General features: G+C 42.7%; 1 protein-coding gene across 1 annotated transcript in view; it reads right to left on the bottom strand.

Moving 5' to 3' along the window:
- Positions 1-1689: 1689 nt before the first annotated feature.
- ANKRD29 (ankyrin repeat domain 29) overlaps positions 1690-18778 on the bottom strand; it is a 46622-nt gene continuing 29533 nt past the window's right edge. The window contains exons 5-9 of the mRNA XM_066578857.1: positions 18132-18230; positions 12629-12727; positions 10729-10824; positions 8115-8213; positions 1690-3009 (exon numbers count right to left, since the gene is read on the bottom strand). Coding sequence (XP_066434954.1) covers positions 2920-3009; positions 8115-8213; positions 10729-10824; positions 12629-12727; positions 18132-18230 — 483 coding nt within the window. The 3' untranslated portion in view covers positions 1690-2919. The remainder of the gene's footprint in view (positions 3010-8114; positions 8214-10728; positions 10825-12628; positions 12728-18131; positions 18231-18778) is intronic.

The following is an 18778-nucleotide window of genomic DNA, read 5'->3' on the forward strand; positions in this document are numbered from 1 at the left end:
TTTCTGGGTTAGACTCGTGACATTTAGTGGAGAGTTTACTTTATCACTCTGCATCTCATCTTGCATTTCAATTTTCCTCTGTGAATCAACTATTTAATAGTTTTGTTTTCTCCTCATCACTCTCTACAATGTTTCCTATATTTATCAAAGAGTCAACACTTTCAGCATTAATCCTTTTACTATTTATATAATAATCGAAGAACAGTTTAGGGTTAGTTTTACTCTTCTAAACAATGAGTCTCTCTGTCTCCACCTTTGCTGCTTTTACCTACTTTTTACATCATTTATTTTTTTCCTTCTAGACTTCTTCGCTGCCTTTTTCTTTTAGTAGTTTAAATGCTTGTTTGTTTATTGCCCCCTTTATATCTTTATTGAGCCACATTGATTTACTCCTTTTCTTAATTCCTTTATTCCTCTAACCACTCAGAGTAAGTATTTACAATGTTTTTTTAAACATTTCCCATTTATGGTCTGTACTCTTATTTTTGAGGACATTGTCATTAGGGTTAAGGGCATCTCAGAGCTCATCGAACTTTGCCTTCCTAAGGTTTAGTATTTTTCTAGCTCCCTGATAACATTTCCTTCCGAGCTACAATGCGTCAAACTCGAATTCCAGGAAGACAACACACTGTTCAATGATCCCAGTCTTTGTGCCATATTGCTCTGTCTGTCCCTCTAATAGAGTTTCCCACTACCAGGACCTGTCTATCCTGCCCTGTGCTACTATTCCTCTTCTTACTGGAGCAGACATCCCCATGGCGGTCAGAGGGCATGTCAAGCTGCAGCAGTGCTAATCCTCTAATGGCATTCCTTTCATCTGCCAACTTTGCCAACTTGTTGGGGTGTGCCAGTTCAAGACTGGCCTGCCTGGTTTTCTTCCCTCTACATCTCCCTCTGTCACCCAGCTTGCTGCCTGATCATCCTGCTCTCTCAAACTACCATCCACCCCCACATGTGCCTCAGCAAGTGCCTGCTCACAGTGAGCAGCAAACTCCTTTCCATGTTGCCAATGGATCTTAGTGTTGCAAGCTGTGCATTTAGACCCAGCGTCTGGGTTTCCAAATGAATCCTGCACTGAGCAGAGAGTTGGACCCAATGATCCTGGAGGTCCCTTCCAACTCTACCATTCTATGATTCCATGAAATGCGCAAAATGCTCTCATCTTGTACAGCAGTATTCATACTCAACTGGCTGTTCAGGTACTGCATACATGGCATAAGATGTATTGTACACTGGATGGCATGAAATTGACCCAATGCTGACACAAACTGGTTATTTCACTAATTGCTCATCACTAGTTACTTCATTGTTTTAATTTTTGGCAAACAGCTGATAGGTTTATTTGCCAAATTTACAAACTAATTTGCAATTGGGGTTAAATAAGTTTGATTACAACTGTATATAGCAGAGGTTAGCCTGACTCAATGACTGCTCTGGGGGGGACCTTTTAGTAGTTTCCTATGGTGCCAACTATTTTTTTAGGCCCTGCCTTTTGGTAACTGTAATGACACACATGGCTCATATTATGGTTTCCAACCGATATTTTTGAAACTGAAATACTTATATTTATTGAATACATTCAGCTGAATGGGAAATAACTTTTAGAAAAAATGTCTTCATTTCAGAAAAATTCAAGTAATATCCAGGTAAACAGTTTATTTGTAAGCAGAAACGGGGATAGCACCCATATTTCCATTACATCAGGCAAATTCACATATGCAAATATTATACTGCTTAAAGAGCAATCCCCATCACTGTACCATTAGAATGCCTGGACTACTGCCCAGTTGGTAAAGCTTGTTCAAATCTATCATTGCATAGAAATATCTTTATTTAGTTTTACTCTAAATCATGCAAAGAAGCCTGTGTTACAGTATTTCTGCATATTCCAAAAGCCCTATGCAGCTTTTCAAACAATATACCATATAAGTTAGGGTTAACAGGAGTTTCTAGACATAGTGATTAGTAATAGTGCATTTACACCTATACAGTATTTCCTAGATTCTAACTCAATGTTTTCTTTGAGTCTGCAGGTTTTGCTGGACCTAGTTCTTGTGAGTGCACTAAACACTAACAGTACTCTGTGAAGCGCATATGCATCAGCACCAAAATTATATACTGAAAAGTTGATATGATCGGGTTATTGGATTATTATATGTTACACAGTCATTGTGTTTGTGATAATCTATTAAAAATGGTAATAATCTACCAGAAATGTGTTATATTAATCTATATAAGAGCAGTCTGGATGTATAGTCTGGACCACCCCTATAACAATAGTCTGGTTGTGTAGTCTGGACCTCAACCTATACCTGCTGTCTGGATGTGTAGTATCACCACCCCCTCTAACAACATTCTGGTTGTGTCGTCTGGACCACCACCTATAGAAGCAGCCTCTTTCTATATCAACAGTCTGGTTGTGTAGTCTCGATCTCCATCTATAACAGCAGTCTGGAGTGTAGAATACACATTTTTCCTAAATTGAACATTTGTTGGTTGTGTGTTAACTTCAAAAATACTTTGAAAAAGTTTAAACTAAACAAAACTATTTTAAAAGAAGATGTGAAGTTATTGCAGTAAATGAATGCAGGGTTAATATGTAACTAAGTGTTGTGAACTGAACGGCTTATAAACGGCTTAATTTGTTTTCCCTGATATCTTCTCCACCTGGGACTACCTAACATGCTGGCACATATACTAAGTATGCATGGCTCAGTATTTACAATAAAACTGTCTTAAGACTTGGCTGGTAAAGGCATTATGGGTCACATGAAACTCTGATTTTAAAATCTAGACTTGTAATATCCTTCTACATAATATAATTTAGCACACTATACGGAGCCGGCTTAGTATTAGGCTTGCAGCAGTAAAACAGGGCAAAATATGTTATATTAAATCAAACAGAGTAGATAATGTATCTTAAGGCAAGGAACTCTTGATTGCTTCTGCTGTTTTTAGGGCACGTAAAATTCGCTCATTTTTGGTGAGATCTGCTGGTCGCTCATTGGCCTGCAATGAAAAATGAAGAGTAAATTACATCCTGCTGTTATGTAATGTTTCTGCATTGAGGAGTGAGTGAACTCATTTCCCCTTTAGATATTTTTCACATGGGATGGGTGCAAATTTTATCAACTAGTGTGGATTTTGTTGCGTTTTTAAGTGCGGAATGCCTTGCTGAATTTCTTACGTTCCTTTCCGCAGACTTTGGGCTTAGTCACGCGGGCGTTTTTTGGACCAATTTGCAGATGCGATTGCGATCCGCATACATATATATACCCAATGCTTTACAATGGGATCGGTCACATGTCCGGTTTTTTTGCGGATGTGCCGAAAATTATATGACACAACAATTCGCAGATCGCATGTAACTGTGTTCTGCGCAATCGTTGTTCTTGTATATGCGGCCGCCGAACCCATTGAGAACATATAGTAAAGATCGTTCTTCTCTGCCACAGCTGTAACTGCTGTGGCAGAGAAGAACGATGTTCTCCTATTGAATTCAATGGAGCCGGCTATACAGCTGGCTCCATTGAAAGCAATGGGCTTTCGGCAAGCGCCGTCTTAATTTTCAGGGAAGGACTTTAAATATAAGCCCTTCCCTGAAAAGCATCCAAAAAAATTGTAAAAAATGTAAAAATATATATACTCACCTTTTTGCAGCTGCCGGAGATCAGCCGCGTCCAGCCGGCTCTTCTCCTGAACTGCTTTCTGTGGTATTCAGCAGGTGGGGATTTAAAATCCCTGCCTGCTGAATGGGCTGCCTCTGATTGGTCACAGCCCTCAGCCAATCAGAGGCAGCTCTCACTCACCTATCATGAATTCATGCCCTTTTTATGTGTTTGAGGGTTTATTCAGATTCAGTATTTACGCAGGTATTTTAGTGTGTAAAGTAGTCATACAAAAAATGCAACTATTTGATGCATTGAATTTTAATTGCTTTGTTCAGATGAACAATTTTTTCTGCGCAAAATATTCGCTTGAGAAAAATAGGACATAATCAAGGTTTTTTTTCGGACATCTTTTTTATATGGCACGTAAAAAAATAGGTTCTATCTTTTGCTGTGATACACAGCAAGCTCCCATAGACTTCTATGGCAGCTGGAAAAAAGGGAGGGAGAGGGAGTTACACTGCGTACAACGCTGGGAAAAAGAGACAGCTTGCCATCGCTTTAGTGTGTTTAACATACACGCAGCAGCGCCCCGGGTGATCGGCTTTAAATACGCTAATTAAGTTCGGGACTCAATCGGGTCAAAAATTAATTCATGTAAATATACGCTGTAATTGTGTTTTTTACTATCTATGTCCCCCATGACGTCATATAAGACCTCTGGGGGACATTCACATATTTGTTTTTTTCTTTATTTGACACTTTCCCACTGTATCTGGGCGTCCATAGGAGCCTCAGTTATAGGGGAAAGCAACCCCTGTGGTGACATTAGTTACCTGCAGAGCTGCCAGGGTCTAAGTCTGACCCTCCAGCTCTGCATAGCAGGGAATCCCAGGAGGTCACATGACCCCCCGAGGCTCCCCTAGTGAAAGTACTTCTTACTTTCTCTTTGCCCATACAGTGCTCATTGAGTAGTGTATATCGGGGAAGCAGAAGGCAGGAAGGGTTAAAAACTCCTCCTGCCTTCTGCTCCGGGTTATCAGCTGTCACTAACAGCTGATAATGATAACCCGTTCCTGCCTCTGACTGATTGCAGAGCCAGGAGACTTAGAGCACCGCCGTATTTTTACTATCGGCGGTCCTCTAAGCCCAGGACCAGCCGCCGTATATATACAGTGGCTGGTCCTAAATGGGTTAAAAGAAAATGTTGCAATGCATTTCATAATTCCCGATTGACATACAGCAAATATCTGGCTGAAGCAGTTAGAGACGTATGGCAACAAAAAAGGAAAGTTGTAGCAAAAATGTGGCGTTCCACAAAAAATGTTGTGCATGAATGTACCCTTAGGGCGACCTTATACTGGCGTTAAAAATGCGCAAGATTTGTTCCTTGCGAGATGCCCAAATATGAACCTCATTCTTTTGAATGGGGTCATACACATGAGCGATGTTTTCACGCATGGCACCCACGATGCGGGAAACAAAATGGCGGCATGTTTCTATTTTGTGTGTGCCCTCACATTGCAGCATCCATTGTTTTCAATGGGGCCGGCAGCAGCTTGGCACCACATGCTAGGTGCACACGATGCAATGCGCAATTTCCCACTGAAAACAATGGGAGAAGCTCCACAATCCTCTACCATGGCTGTCAGCCGCAGCGGAGGAGTTCCTTCTTTCCAGAAGTGATGCGAGGCGATGTTTTGGCATGAACACACCTCGCATCCTTGGGGATTTCACATGGTGGGGACTGTGATATGGGGGCAGGATTCACGGCCCCATATTGCGCTCCTCCAAGCAAAGTTAGCCTTAAAACATTGTATATTTCTGGCTTAGAGGGTTCTTTCCTGAAATATTATATTTACTGCATGTCTAATCACTCCTGGTGCATGAGGCATGGAGCAGGGATGTCATAGGGAATTTACAGATTCCTTTGTGTTACTCTAAAAGCCTGTCCGCATACTACACACCTCCCAATGAAGGGTTGTGAAGAGAGGAAATATTTATTGCAAATACTCCATTTGAGATAATGGGGAGAGCATAGTAACATAGTATGTAAGGCCGAATGAAGACATTGTCCATCTAGTCCAGCCTGTCTATCCTACTGTGTTGATCCAGGGGAAGGCAAAAAACCCCAAGGCCATAAGCCAATTAGCCCTTTTTGGGGAAAAAATTCCTTCCCGACTCCCTAATGGCAATCAGACTGTTCCCTGGATCAACCCCTAATAGTTCCTACCTGCCTGTATACCCGGATTGACACTTCACCTAATATTTATATCCTGTAATATCCTTCTCCAGAAAGACATCAAGTACCCTTTTAAACTCCTCTATGGATTTTGCCATCACCACTTCCTCCGGTAGAGAGTTCCACAGTCTAACTGCTCTTACAGTAAAGAACCCCTTTCTGTGTTGGTGATGAAACCTAGTTGGTCCTTTTGAGGACCTTAAAGGGAACCTGTCCTATCCTTTATGCTGTCCTCATAAGGTACCAACAATCTGTCACTTATGGGATAAAGTCCTGTGTTTTATAACTTACTTATTTCTACAGGAGCCCGGGGCCAGAAAAATAATCGCCCAGCAACTCTACCTCTTGTGATTGACTGACTGCTTTTGTAGCTATACATTGCAATCGCTAGAAAGCTGTCAATTGTGGAGGGTGGGCAGCATAAAGGATATGATTCCTATTAAGGGCGTTATCTAGGACTAAAAAGCCTATGGACACCTTTGAGGGTAATTTTTTTCTTAAATGTATGTATTCTGGGCTGACAATCATTTTGGCAATGCGGCTGTGCATTAAAACGCTGTGCTGGGGTGTAACCCAAGAAAATGATGTATACGCCAGTGCCACCCCCTGCCCCACACCTGCTGCTCTTCTTGGAGTAAGTACTCACACCTGAAACAGGAGGGAGTTTTTTAATTGCTTTATGGTGATTGGCTTATACTGTGTATTTAATGTTGGGTAAATGTGATGTGGCCCAAGCTATGCTGCTCATTATGTGTATGTTACTTGGGACCTAGGAGTCAGGTCCTTTGTCTGAGTGCCGCATGCCAATTTCACCTCTCACTATTTGTGGTCTCCCAGGAAGTGCTGCTGTTTTCCTTACGTTTTGAAGACCTATCTTTTGAAGAAGTATGAAAAAACGGCAAACGAAACTGGTCGGCGAGTGGATGTTTTAACAGTCGTTAATGAATGCATTGGAATCCAATGCTTCACATGATCGCGATTTTCGGCCGACGTCTTATTGCGTCAAAATAGCCCTGCAAAAACGCTCGTGTGAATTAGGCCTAAGTGAAAAAAATTGCCCCCAAAGGTTTACATAGCCTTTTAAATATTGATGACTGATCCTTAGATTAGGTCATCATTATTAGATTGGTCGGGGTTCAATCAGCTGTGTGAAGGCGCATGCCATACATTTAGTAGCAACTGGGTATTGCATCTTTGTCCCATTCATTTGAATAGGATGCAAGCTATAAAGTATTCTACAACGGTCAGTAGTTCAATGGTCACCTATGAGAAAGTAAGGGGAATTTTAAATCCAACTGCCGGGAGTGATAGGACTAATGCAAGTCACTAATATGTTAGCAGAGGTATCTTCAAGTTCTGTTAGGCCTTATTCACACAAGCAGTTTTACGTGGACATTTAGCCACATTTATACATCACCGGAAATTGCGAAGCATTGGTTTCGAATGTATTCGTTCAGATGACCAATTTTTAGCCGCATACAAACGTCGTGCTGGAAAAAATTGGACATACGCTACCAAAATCGGCGACCAAATTTATACACTGCTGGAAAAGATAGGTTTTGCCCTATCTTTCAGTCGATATGAGCTGGCAGTTGCCATACACTCCAATAGGAGCTGGGAAAAAAGGGAGTAGGAGGGAGTTTAGCTGCGTCCAGCACTGGGAAAAGAACACGGATGGCTCCATTTAATCATTAGAAGTCATTCTGAGGATTTCTGTCAATCAAGGGATTTTCGGGCAGCAGCGTATTTTTTCGTCAGGACGCCACGGTCGCTAGTGTAAATGGGCTAGAAAACATTAAGATTGGAACTCGGTCGTGGTTTTTCTTCATTCACATGATTTTACGGCGCATGCAGGTGACCGTAAAAACGCTTACGCTCCTGATAAGGCAGCCTTACTATTAGAACTGACATTCTGTGAATCACATCCAAAGTGTTTAGATGCAAGTTAAATGAATTCAAAGGGCGAGCACCCACTGGCGTTTGCGTTTTTCGCGGGGAAAAAACGCAGCGTTTTCGCCACGTTTCCCGCGATTTTTCCGCGCGTTTTTCGCGGCGTTTTCGCGGCTTTTCCATTAATTTCCATGGAGAAAAATAAGGACACATATGCAACTGACAGTTCCTATGTTAAAAACGCAAACGCAACGCAAAAAAAACGCCAGTGGACAGGAACACATGTTATCTCTATGCCTGTGCAGGAAAAACGCAAAACGCAAAACGCAGGTAAAAAAACGCCAGTGGGTGCTCGCCCTAAAGCAGTAACTCACTTTATTTCTAATGGAAGGGCTGGCTCCGGCTTCTAAAAGAAGAGAAACTGATTTCAGGTTCCCACCCAGAACTGCAGCATGGAGGGCTGTGGATCCATTCTAGGGGAAACGAGATTTATTATCACATGAATAGTGGAGTAATCAGCGTCATTTATCCCGTCTACTAATGCCCTATTCATATCGGCGTTAGGGTTTCCGGTTTATGGCGCCCACCCACTGGCGTTTTTTTTTCCCTGCGAAATTCGCAGCATTTTTTTTCTGCAGGGGTCTATGGGACTTGTAATGTTAAAATCGCAATCGCGCAAAATCACAATTTACCGCGATTCGCGGTAAATTGCGATTTTGCGCGATCGCGATTTTAACATTACAAGTCCCATAGACCCCCAGGAGAAAAAAAATGCTGCGAATTTCGCAGGGAAAAAAAAACGCCAGTGGGTGGGCGCCCTTATAATGGTGTATAATGCATAAATGAATTGAAATATAAATGCCAAACTAAACAAATGGAAACGAAGGTATTTTTTCTTGACAAATCAATTAGATCCATTTAAAAACAGAAACATTGACAACCGTCTGTTTCAGTCTGACGCCCTTTTGCATTCATTAATAGATCCGTTTTTTAGTGTAAATATTTTTGGTTTCCTTGTGAGCATGCGCAAAAGAAAAATGGATCCATTATATTGACTGAATAATAAATGCTAACAAAGGGCTTTCCATTTCCATCCGTTCTCTATTGACAAGAATGTAAAAACAAAAGAAATGCTACTTTCCGTGGGGTCTCCATTTTTTGGAGGGAAAAAAATTGCGCAGCAGACTATGTTATTGTTTCTGTGGTAAAAAACAGAAACCGGATACAATGGACACTAACTGAGACAAATTGAGAGCCCTAAAACCTCTACTGAAATCAGACATTTGTTTCCATTTTTCTGTCTCTGTGAAGGAATAGAAGAACAAAATGCTGGAACACAGATGTGAGCAGAGCCTTAGGCCTCATGGCCACGGTACAATTAACATTTTAAATCCGCAGCGTTTTTTCTGCACGCAGATCCGCGCCCCATAGGGATTCATTAGACACCCGCAGGCTTCTATTGAAGCCTATGGAAGCCGTCCGGATCCGCAGGAGACCCACGCCTGAATTAAACTCACCTGCTCCGGGCGATGCAGATCTTCCTTCCTTCGCTGCTGAAAACTTCTTTGTTCAGCCCAGCGGATGTTCCCGGCGCATGCGCACATTATTCTTATTTTCAGCCCTCATGTCCGCGGGGCAGGAGGGACCCGCTACGGATTCTCCATGGAGAGTCCGTAGCGGGCCTGATTTTCCCCGTGGACATGAGGCCTTAGGCTACCTAGTCAAGGCCGAACGCACAGCCTAAGGCTTCCCTCACACAGGCGTTTGCAAAAATGTTCCCTTTTTCAAAGCTGAGTTTACTGCAGTTTCAGCAGCGTTGGCATGCGTTTTGCCAGCTCTTTGGCTGCGTTTTTAGCACAGCTAAAAACGCAGCCAAGGAAGCTGAAAATAAAGAAAGCAATACTCACCTAGCAGGCGCCGTCAGGGTCCTTCCCGCTGGTCTCCGGAACTCCTGAAGGCTCCAGTGCAGTTGTCAGCACTGACAGTGCATCTCTTGCTGGTAATGGGGATTGAAAACCCCGCCTCCAGCAAGAGATTGGTCTGATTGGCTGAGCCAGTGCTCAAGGACTTATCAGAGCCAGCGCTCGATGCACCAATCGCAATCATTCATTGAATTACTGTGATTGGTTCATCGAGCGCTGGTTTTGATTGGCTGAGCCATAGCACTCGAGAACCAATCAGAGCAATCTCTTGCTAGATTGGTCAATCCCTGTTACATCAAGAGATGCTCTGTTGGTGCTGACAACTGCACAGAAGCCTGCCCGGAGCTCCGGGGAGCAGTGGGAGGGACCTGGACGGTGCCAGCTAGGTGAGCATTTTTTGACCTAGTGTAGCTAGGGCTTATTTTCAGGGTAGGGCTTATATTTCATCCTCCCCTCCCTGAAAATTAAAGGTGCGCTTAACGCTGTCAAAAACGCGGTACCAAGTTGTGCCAATCAACCAGTTGTGTCATTGCAATAAGCGACACACAGCGTTTAAAAATGCTGAAGCACCCAAATATAAAACAGACCGCTTTAAAATCACAGAGTTAAAAACGCTGCAATTAGGCTTGTCTGAGAAACCTCATTGAAATGAATGGCAGCGTTGTACAGCGTTTAGCACAGCACTGAAAACGCAGCGTTAAACCCTGAAATAAAACGCCTGTATGAAGGAGGCCTTGGGGTAGAATTAAATTTTCTCCAGTCTCATGTATTTGTTGCCCTCAGAGATGAGCGGTGAGCACTGCATCTGGCAGATACTTATCTCACCATGCAATACTCAAATTGGTTGGTCTAAAAAGTATCTATCAGCAAACTGTGTTATAGCATAATCTACTTGGTGCCCATGATTCTAGTAGCAATATGCATTCATTTCTTATGGGTTCTGGGATTGTGCTGCCATCACAGTTGAGGCCCAGTTTTAATATTTTGAGCTTTTCAGCACTTTGCTGTCACTATTCTTACGCAACCTGCTGTGATCTATGCCTCTAGAAGTATTGGGATTTTTTACCTTTAAAACACCAAGTGTGGGGGAAAACTTGAGCAGCTCTTCTATTACGTCATTGTAGCCTTTAGATGCAGCTTTGAACAGAGCAGTGGTGCCATCCTGCCAGGAATTGGATAACACAAGACATGGAATTAATATTGGCGCACCTATGTCATGCGGATTGGCATATATCTCAGTACGGGGTCAGTCTTGTAGAGGATTGTCAGGTGGCCCAGGCTCCGACACAATAATGGGCCCAAAAAGATACGCAGAAGACAACCCTATTAGAGCTGAATTAGTACAATCACTTGCTACTAAGCTGTTCTTTACGGCTTCTTCAGATGACCATGAAAATTACGGCCGTAAAACGGAACAAAATGCAGCCATTGACTTTAATGGTTTCATTTTCACTATCGGGATTCTTGTGTGTTAATACTACATGCAAGAAAAGATAAGAGTTTTTCATAGTTTTTCTATGTGCGAGAAAAATAGGGCAGGACCAATCTTACCACTTTTCAAACTCCCGCGATATCATGGAGTTTGAATAGTCAAAAAATAAAAGATTGATTCATGCTCATATACGCTCTGCAGCGGCGAGTGTATTAGCCCATGCGCTTGTCTGTTTAGGCCTTAGCGGGGATGAAAGGATCTCCTGCCACAGCTGTCACAGAGGAGCATGATGCTATCCCATTGCTTTCAATGGGGCTGGCGCATGGGATGAAGGCAGCGCCTTGAAACTTGACATAGCTTAGTTGCTATGAAGTAGTACCAACAATATATTGATTTTTGTTTAACACTGGGTCATGTTAAAAATAATCAAAAGAAGAAAAGAATCCAGCATCCACTAAAATCATAGCTCTATTTTCAAGAAGGCTGAAATCCCATCAGGAAAGACAAGACCTGGCAACTAATGCATTTCAAGCTGTCATGCAGCTCTTAGGCCGGCTGCACACAAGCAGATTTGCATTGTGGAATTGTTGGCGGAAGTCAGCAGCAAATACCGTTCGTAACATGCTGTGGAAAAGTGATTCTTCCTGCACACGAGCGGAAACCAATTGAGATTTTCGCGGAGGAAAAATCACAGGATGTTCCATTTTAGTGCGGATTCCACACAGATAGCTTCCATACATGTCAATGGAAGCCGTCTGATCTGCGGCCCTTCCGCAATTGAGATTGCGGATAGGTCGCGGGTACCCGTGTCATCGCTTAGCACCAGCAAGGGAAAAACAAACATTTTAAAAAAGTCTGCATTGCACATGTCCGACAGTGAGCCATCCGGACCATCTGCAATACAGATAATGAAGAAAGAAGAGAGGTACGCAGCGGGGTCGCTGGACGGGGTCAGAGCCGGAGTCCGCTGTGCGATTTTAACCTTCTTGAAAATAAAGCCGTGATTTTAGTGAATGCAGAAACCTCTTCTTCCTTTGTTCTGGTGGATTGTTCCTAAACAAGGCCGTGCAAGAATAAGGTGCATTTACACAGGCGATTTTTCTCTTGCAGCAATGCTGCAAATAGAAATATTGCTGCTTATCTTATTTTCAGGGGGGTTCTGTTAAAAAATTCCTAATTCTTCTCTGTGGGAACAAAAAGAAAAAAATTGCATTGCATGTGCAGGTAACTATGAGTGTGATGCGGCTTTTTTTTCCTATTGGAAAAACATGCAATATTCATGCGCTTTTTTCACATGAAGAATTTCAAGTGCAACAATGCGATACAATGTTTTTCTCGCAAAACGCATCACACTCACGTTAAAGAAAAATCACAGGATTGCAAGTGTGATGTTGATCCGATTTTCTTAGACCAATGTCACATTCGCCCGTGTAAAGGCATCCTTTGACAGATCTCTGCTGTACCTAATATTTGTAAAACCCTAGAGCTACAGATTTGATAACTGTTTACTACTGACAATTCACTGTGGTCTTACAGTCCGCACAGCATCCCGATCGGCTCCTCGCAGCAGAAGGACTCTCACCACCTCACTGTATCCCAGCTGTGCCGCTATCCACAGCGCCGTCGTTCCATCCTGGTTGGAAAGTAGATTGATTTACATTATGAAAATGGTGTCTGAAATATCACATTTGTTACAATATGTTGAGCCTGGTATAACATGGGCATGTACAGTACACCAGCCTCATATTCTTCTATGGGCATATGCCTTAGCTACTGTACTTAAAATCTGGGCATCTCTCACCTGCTAAAACTGGTGAATTTGGGGCAACATATGAGTTCTACAAGAGTCCCTGCAGATGTAACTGAAATCTATACAGTAATAGGCTACCACCATGTGGGCATATATACAATGGGCATCAAAGCTTGCAAGTAGAGAGTCAGTTATTGTTTAATAGGTGTTTTCTAAACATCCTTTGTAAGGCATCTTTTCAATGCCCTAAACATCCTAGATCCTGTAGGTGACAGATGCTCCTTAGTTTTACTATTTAGCAGACCAGACATACACTAGGTAGGCTTTGTGTCGCAACCAGCGTACTTACCATCAGCATTATCTTGATGTGATTGTGCCATATTGCTTCAAATATATTTGAAGTACTACTTTAAAATTATCAGCAGGTGGCGATGTGCTCTTTACTATAATGTACCTCACTATGATCTCACTGTTAGGTCTAATTCAGATGTATGGCAGAAAGGCTGATCCAAGAAACACAACAAAAACGTACTGTACGTACATCAAGTTCTTAAGGGCAAGGATCTGTGTTAGGCGTCTTTCACACGAGCAATGTTTTTTTTTTTTACGGCCCAAAAACACATGAACGAGAAAAAGCCGCAATTGAGACGCGGCCAAAATTCACGTTTTCTCAGCTCATCACACGAGCAGCTGCGGCATATGTACGTCGCAGTGCAGAAAACCCTTGGTCGGCATAAATCATTGGCATAGCTTCTAAGGTGTAACTAGAGCCAGCTGAAATGTTTTCCCTGCGTTGGACGCTGCTAAACTCCCTTCCCCCCCTTTTTTTTGCAGTTTCCATAGGAGTCTATGGGAGCCGCCAGCATATATCGGCCCGGAAGATAGTGCAAGACCTAACTCTCCCGGCCGCGATATTCGGTCGACGATGTCCTATAATTGCTAGCGCGACATTTTCATGAGGCTGAAAATCGGTCTTTTGAATAAATTAGCCGTGTAAAAATGCTCATGTGAATAAGACCTTACACTGCGCAGATTCACAGCTATGTAACATCTAGTGATTGTGGGAAAAAACAAGTGCTGCTTGTCTGAACAAAGCTTTAAGTTTGTTCTTCTAAAAGGGGTTGCCTCATAAAAAATATCATTTAGGCCTTAGTCACACGGGCGTTTTTTCCAGCGATTTGCGGATCGCATGACGGATGCGCACCCGCAAATCGCGTAACCGGGGCCGAAAAATCGCCCGAAAAAACTGCTCCTAGCCGTGTTTCATTAGAAACGGGCCGGAGATGTCCAGCGCATTGAATTCAATGGAGCCGGCAATACAGCCGGCTCCATTGAAAGCAATGGGCTGCAGGCGATCTCACGATTAATTTTTGGGAAGGGCTTAAAAATATAAGCCCTTCCCGGAAATTCATCCAGAAATGTGTAAAAATATAAAAAAAAATATATACTCACCTGGTCCCGGCAGACAGAGTTCAGCCGCGGCGGCCGGCAGTTCTCCTGAACTGCTCTGAGTAGTATTCAGCAGCAGTAGTATTCACTTATATTTTTAAGCCCTTCCCGAAAATTCATTGTGCGATCGCCGCAGCCCATTGCTTTCAATGGAGCCGGCTGTGTTGCCGGCTCCATTGAATTCAATGGGAAAACATCATTCTTCTCTGCCACAGCTGTTACAGCTGTGGCAAAGGAAATTGATTTGTCTAGTATATTTTCTCAATGGGGTCGGCGCTGCTGTCGCCGGCCCCATTTAGCGCATATAGAGAAGAGAACAGGAATCGCAGATCGCAGATAGGTGCGATCTGCGATTTCTGTTCTATAATTTATCGGACGAGCGCATAAAAAGCGCTCATGTGTCCGATACCATTGCAAAGCAATGGTTTTATAAAATCGCCGGACGCATGCGCAAATCACGCAAAAAAACGCCCGTCTGACTGAGGCCTTAGAGTTAAATCCAGCCCATAATTCCAAAAAAAACGTTTGTACTGTCACCAGATATTCTGTGACTAATAGTAGAATAGCGCCACCTGTTGTCTCCATTCTGTGTTCACCTCAGTAGTTCCAAGGAGGTCACACATGATCAGTCCTACTTCTATTTCTGCTCCACTGGGTATGTGGAGGGATCTGGCTTTTTCTTAAGCTCTGCATTTGCAGTAACTCTGTCTCACTCCATGATCACTTGCTCAGCATTTTTCTACCAAGCAGAGAAGACGCTGCAGCTTCAGAAGCAGCCGCTCACAAGACCAGGGATCCTTCGATATAGCTTCTCAAGTGCATATGCTAAATAGCCACAAATGGCAACTATTCAACCAATTTCTGCATAGATTTCCCAGCAATGCAATGAGGTTTAGGTGGAATAGGGTGCAAATGTGTGGGTGGGGCGGATTTGGCTATTAAAAAAGCCCTTAGGGAAATGAAAGATAGATGTAAGGGATGGAGCCAACAGACCCTGTTACTGTTATAAGTGGGGCAGGCAGCTTGTCTGGCTTTGAAAACTAAACCTGTATTGAGGGGATAGGGCTGGATGGAAAAGGAGGATGTGACATGAGATAATTCAATTTATGAGTCTCCAGCACTAGAGATGAGCGAGCGTACTCGGAAAAGCACTACTCGTTCGAGTAATTTGCTTTATCCGAGTATCGCTGTGCTCGTCCCTGAAGATTCGGTGCCGCTGCAGCTGACAGGTGAGTCGCAGCGGGGAGCAGGGGAGAGCGGGCGGGAGAGAGGGAGAGAAAGATCTCCCCTCCGTTCCTCCCCGCTCTCCCCTGCAGCTCCCCGCTCCGTGCCGGCACCCGAATCTTCAGACCCGAGCACAGCGATACTCGGATAAAGCAAATTACTCGAGCGAGTAGTGCTTTTCCGAGTACGCTCGCTCATCTCTATCCAGCAGCTATCATGGCAAACGTAGGAGATCAAGAGTGGAAATTAATACCGAGACTCGTACCTTGGGCACAAAGAAAACGTGTCTTACCCCTGGCCTGATTGCTAAAGATCCCTGGTCCAGGAAAGTATTCCCATCCACAATTTCTAGAGTTGCATTACTATTACTTATGTCTCAACATCAGCTACTCAACTTCATCAGTTGTATTTTAGAATACTGGACAGATAATAAGACCACTAAGAAGGTGAAGGTGGCATAGCCCGCTTAGCATTGACTTTGCAGGCATGCCACACTAGTGCAAGTCTGTACTGCAGGATCAGTACAATTACATAAGAAGCTGGCATTAGTGATAGCATGCGTTTATTTACATATACATGTCTGTATGTCTACAATCCTAGTGTGCAATATTGTTGATTTACAAGCCCTGGCCCTCTAGACATCCAATAGAGAGCATCAATGGGGATCCGAACATTATATATATATATATATATATATATATATATATATATATATATATATATATATATATATAAATTGGAATGGACAGGAGGAGACTTATATGGGAAACTGTTTAGGCATGCCCTGTGACCTGTGAAGAGGTCATTGTGCAGGGAGGGTGAAGAGGTGAGCTGTGATCATCATCTCTTGTGAATGGTAGACCCTGTGTGAACTATACAGGGTATCCCAGTTAATGTTGTGACAAACGGTGAGGTAGGCTTCACCACATTGCTGAAACCATTGAGTTGTTAATTCAAGTAGCTTACTGGCTCACTTTGTCCCTCGAGGTCTGGTCATCAGTTGGCAACTACTACTGACACATCCTGGTGGGATCGCTCTTTTCAGGGTGTGTGCTCTGCTGTCTGGTAGAGTGGTGAGGGCTGTGACAAGTAGTAAACAATGACGTATACGAACACAGAGTTATACAATCTCCTAATAATTTATGGTGACCGTGGATGAAATTCCAAAAAGGCAACAAGTGTTTGGAGAAAAGTACCCGAATCATCTAAGAATATTACAGATGTTTATCAACCGACTAATCTGAACAAGTTCTTCCATACCATGCTGGAAACCACTCAAGATACAATAATAGAAGCTACAGTTTTGACCTTTTTTTGACTAAATTCAAAATGCATCAGATTCTGAAGAGGAACAATCTTTATCCATATCATAAAACCTTACAGCAGCAAGTTTATCCTAGAGATGCAGGGCATCACATAATTTACTGTGACTGGCTGTTATGTAAGGCGGAACAGGATCCGGATTTTATAACCTTCATCATATGGACTAATAAGTCCAAATTCAACAGAGATGGGGTGCTCAACATGAATAATTCAACATGTTTTGGCAAGATGGAACCTATGGGCCTTTAGGGTAAGCCACAACAGCTCATTCAGCAACAAATCGCTGCTTTTATTGAAGAATTAGTCATCGCGCAGTTTCATAGGCCATACTTGCAACACAATGGTGCAACCAATTTGAGACTGGCTAAATGATGCATTTATGGACCCAGTCATCGCATGGCATGGGGGTTAAACTCCATGGCCAGTTTGTTAAGCAGAACACACACCACTTGATTTTTGCATTTGGGGGAAACTGAAGCAGACAGTTTATACTACACTTGTGAACATCATCATCACCCTGTGTCAAAGAATAATGAGTGCAATTGGACAATTGACCCCAGACAAATTAATTGCTGCTGAGTATCAATGTATCCTTCTCACACAGCTTTGCATTTTAGTAGAAGGAGGACCCATTGAGAACTTGTTGATGTATACTATTTGCCCTTCCTGCACTTAAATCATGCAAATAAAAACCTTAATTTTCACCTTGCTTTTCCATATTGATAGCTACCTAGCATTACACGACAGCAGCGGGATGGTAACGCTAATGATTGCCGCATCGCCACTCACCATCTGAGTAGACTCCTCAAAGTTTCCAAGGACCTGGCAGATATCTGCCTCACCATTTGCCCTGTCACAACATTAACAGGGACACCCTGTATATAGGTCTAATTTGTGCAAAAACCTAGAGTCAGGTGACAGAACTTTGTAAGGAAAATTCTAAAAGGTACAAATTTCCATGAAAATTGTTAAGAAATTACAAGATCTTCATGTAATGACTTCAAGCAAATCAGATGTCACAGTCAAGTATAGCTGTGAAATGCCATAATTTGAATAGGTGGTAGAGGTTATCTCATAATAATCAGCTGCCCTTTGCTCAGCTTAAACAATCGATATCCTTGGAACCAGTTCATAAATCTGTCTTTGCTTTGTAGCTGACACAGAAATGCCCTTCTCTGTGAAACATTAAACTTATATGACCAAGGGAGAGTGGAGATGAAAAGTACACCGTCTAAACAGGTTATGATGACTGTAGATGAAGGGCGGAGAAGAACTGTAAGTATATGGTCACCTGTCGTGGTTGATTTGCCTTTGCTCCAAATGTCAGCAACAATCGAACTACATCCACAAAGCCTCCCTGGGCTGCAAGAAAGAGTGGAGTTGCCCCATCCTGACAAAAAAAAAAGACATCAAAGATTTATCTCCACAGACCCAGACCTGAAAATCATGTAAATCATGAAGTATTCTTAAACTCAATGCCAATAACGTACATATAGATGTAAGCAACTAAACTAAAGGTTTCCTGTTATGGGTAAATATAAAAGACCGGCTCTTGCGACAGTAAACTGCCAATATTTTTTCACAGGGTTCAAAAACTGTGGTGTGTAAAAGGATCATAAAGCTAGTCCAACCACTGTGTAAAGAGTCTCTTGACAGTATCTCAGACTCTCGCTACTCTCCCTGGTATTAAAGGGGTTTTCCAAGTTATTTTACTAAAAAAGAAACAGTATGCAATTGGGGAAAAACTATTAAAAGAACATAATACAGTCATTGAAAAGAAAAAAAAGCACCAAAAAGACATTGTTGCAATCGGATGAACGCAGTGGTGTAACTATAGGGGATGCAGGGGATGCGGTTGCACCCAGGCCCAAGACCCTTAGGGGGCCCATAAGGCCTATCTTCTCCATATAGGGAGCCTAGTAGTATGAATAAAGCATT

The sequence above is a fragment of the Eleutherodactylus coqui genome, chromosome 9 (assembly GCF_035609145.1).
Source record: "Eleutherodactylus coqui strain aEleCoq1 chromosome 9, aEleCoq1.hap1, whole genome shotgun sequence".
In the NCBI taxonomy this organism is placed as follows: domain Eukaryota; kingdom Metazoa; phylum Chordata; class Amphibia; order Anura; family Eleutherodactylidae; genus Eleutherodactylus; species Eleutherodactylus coqui.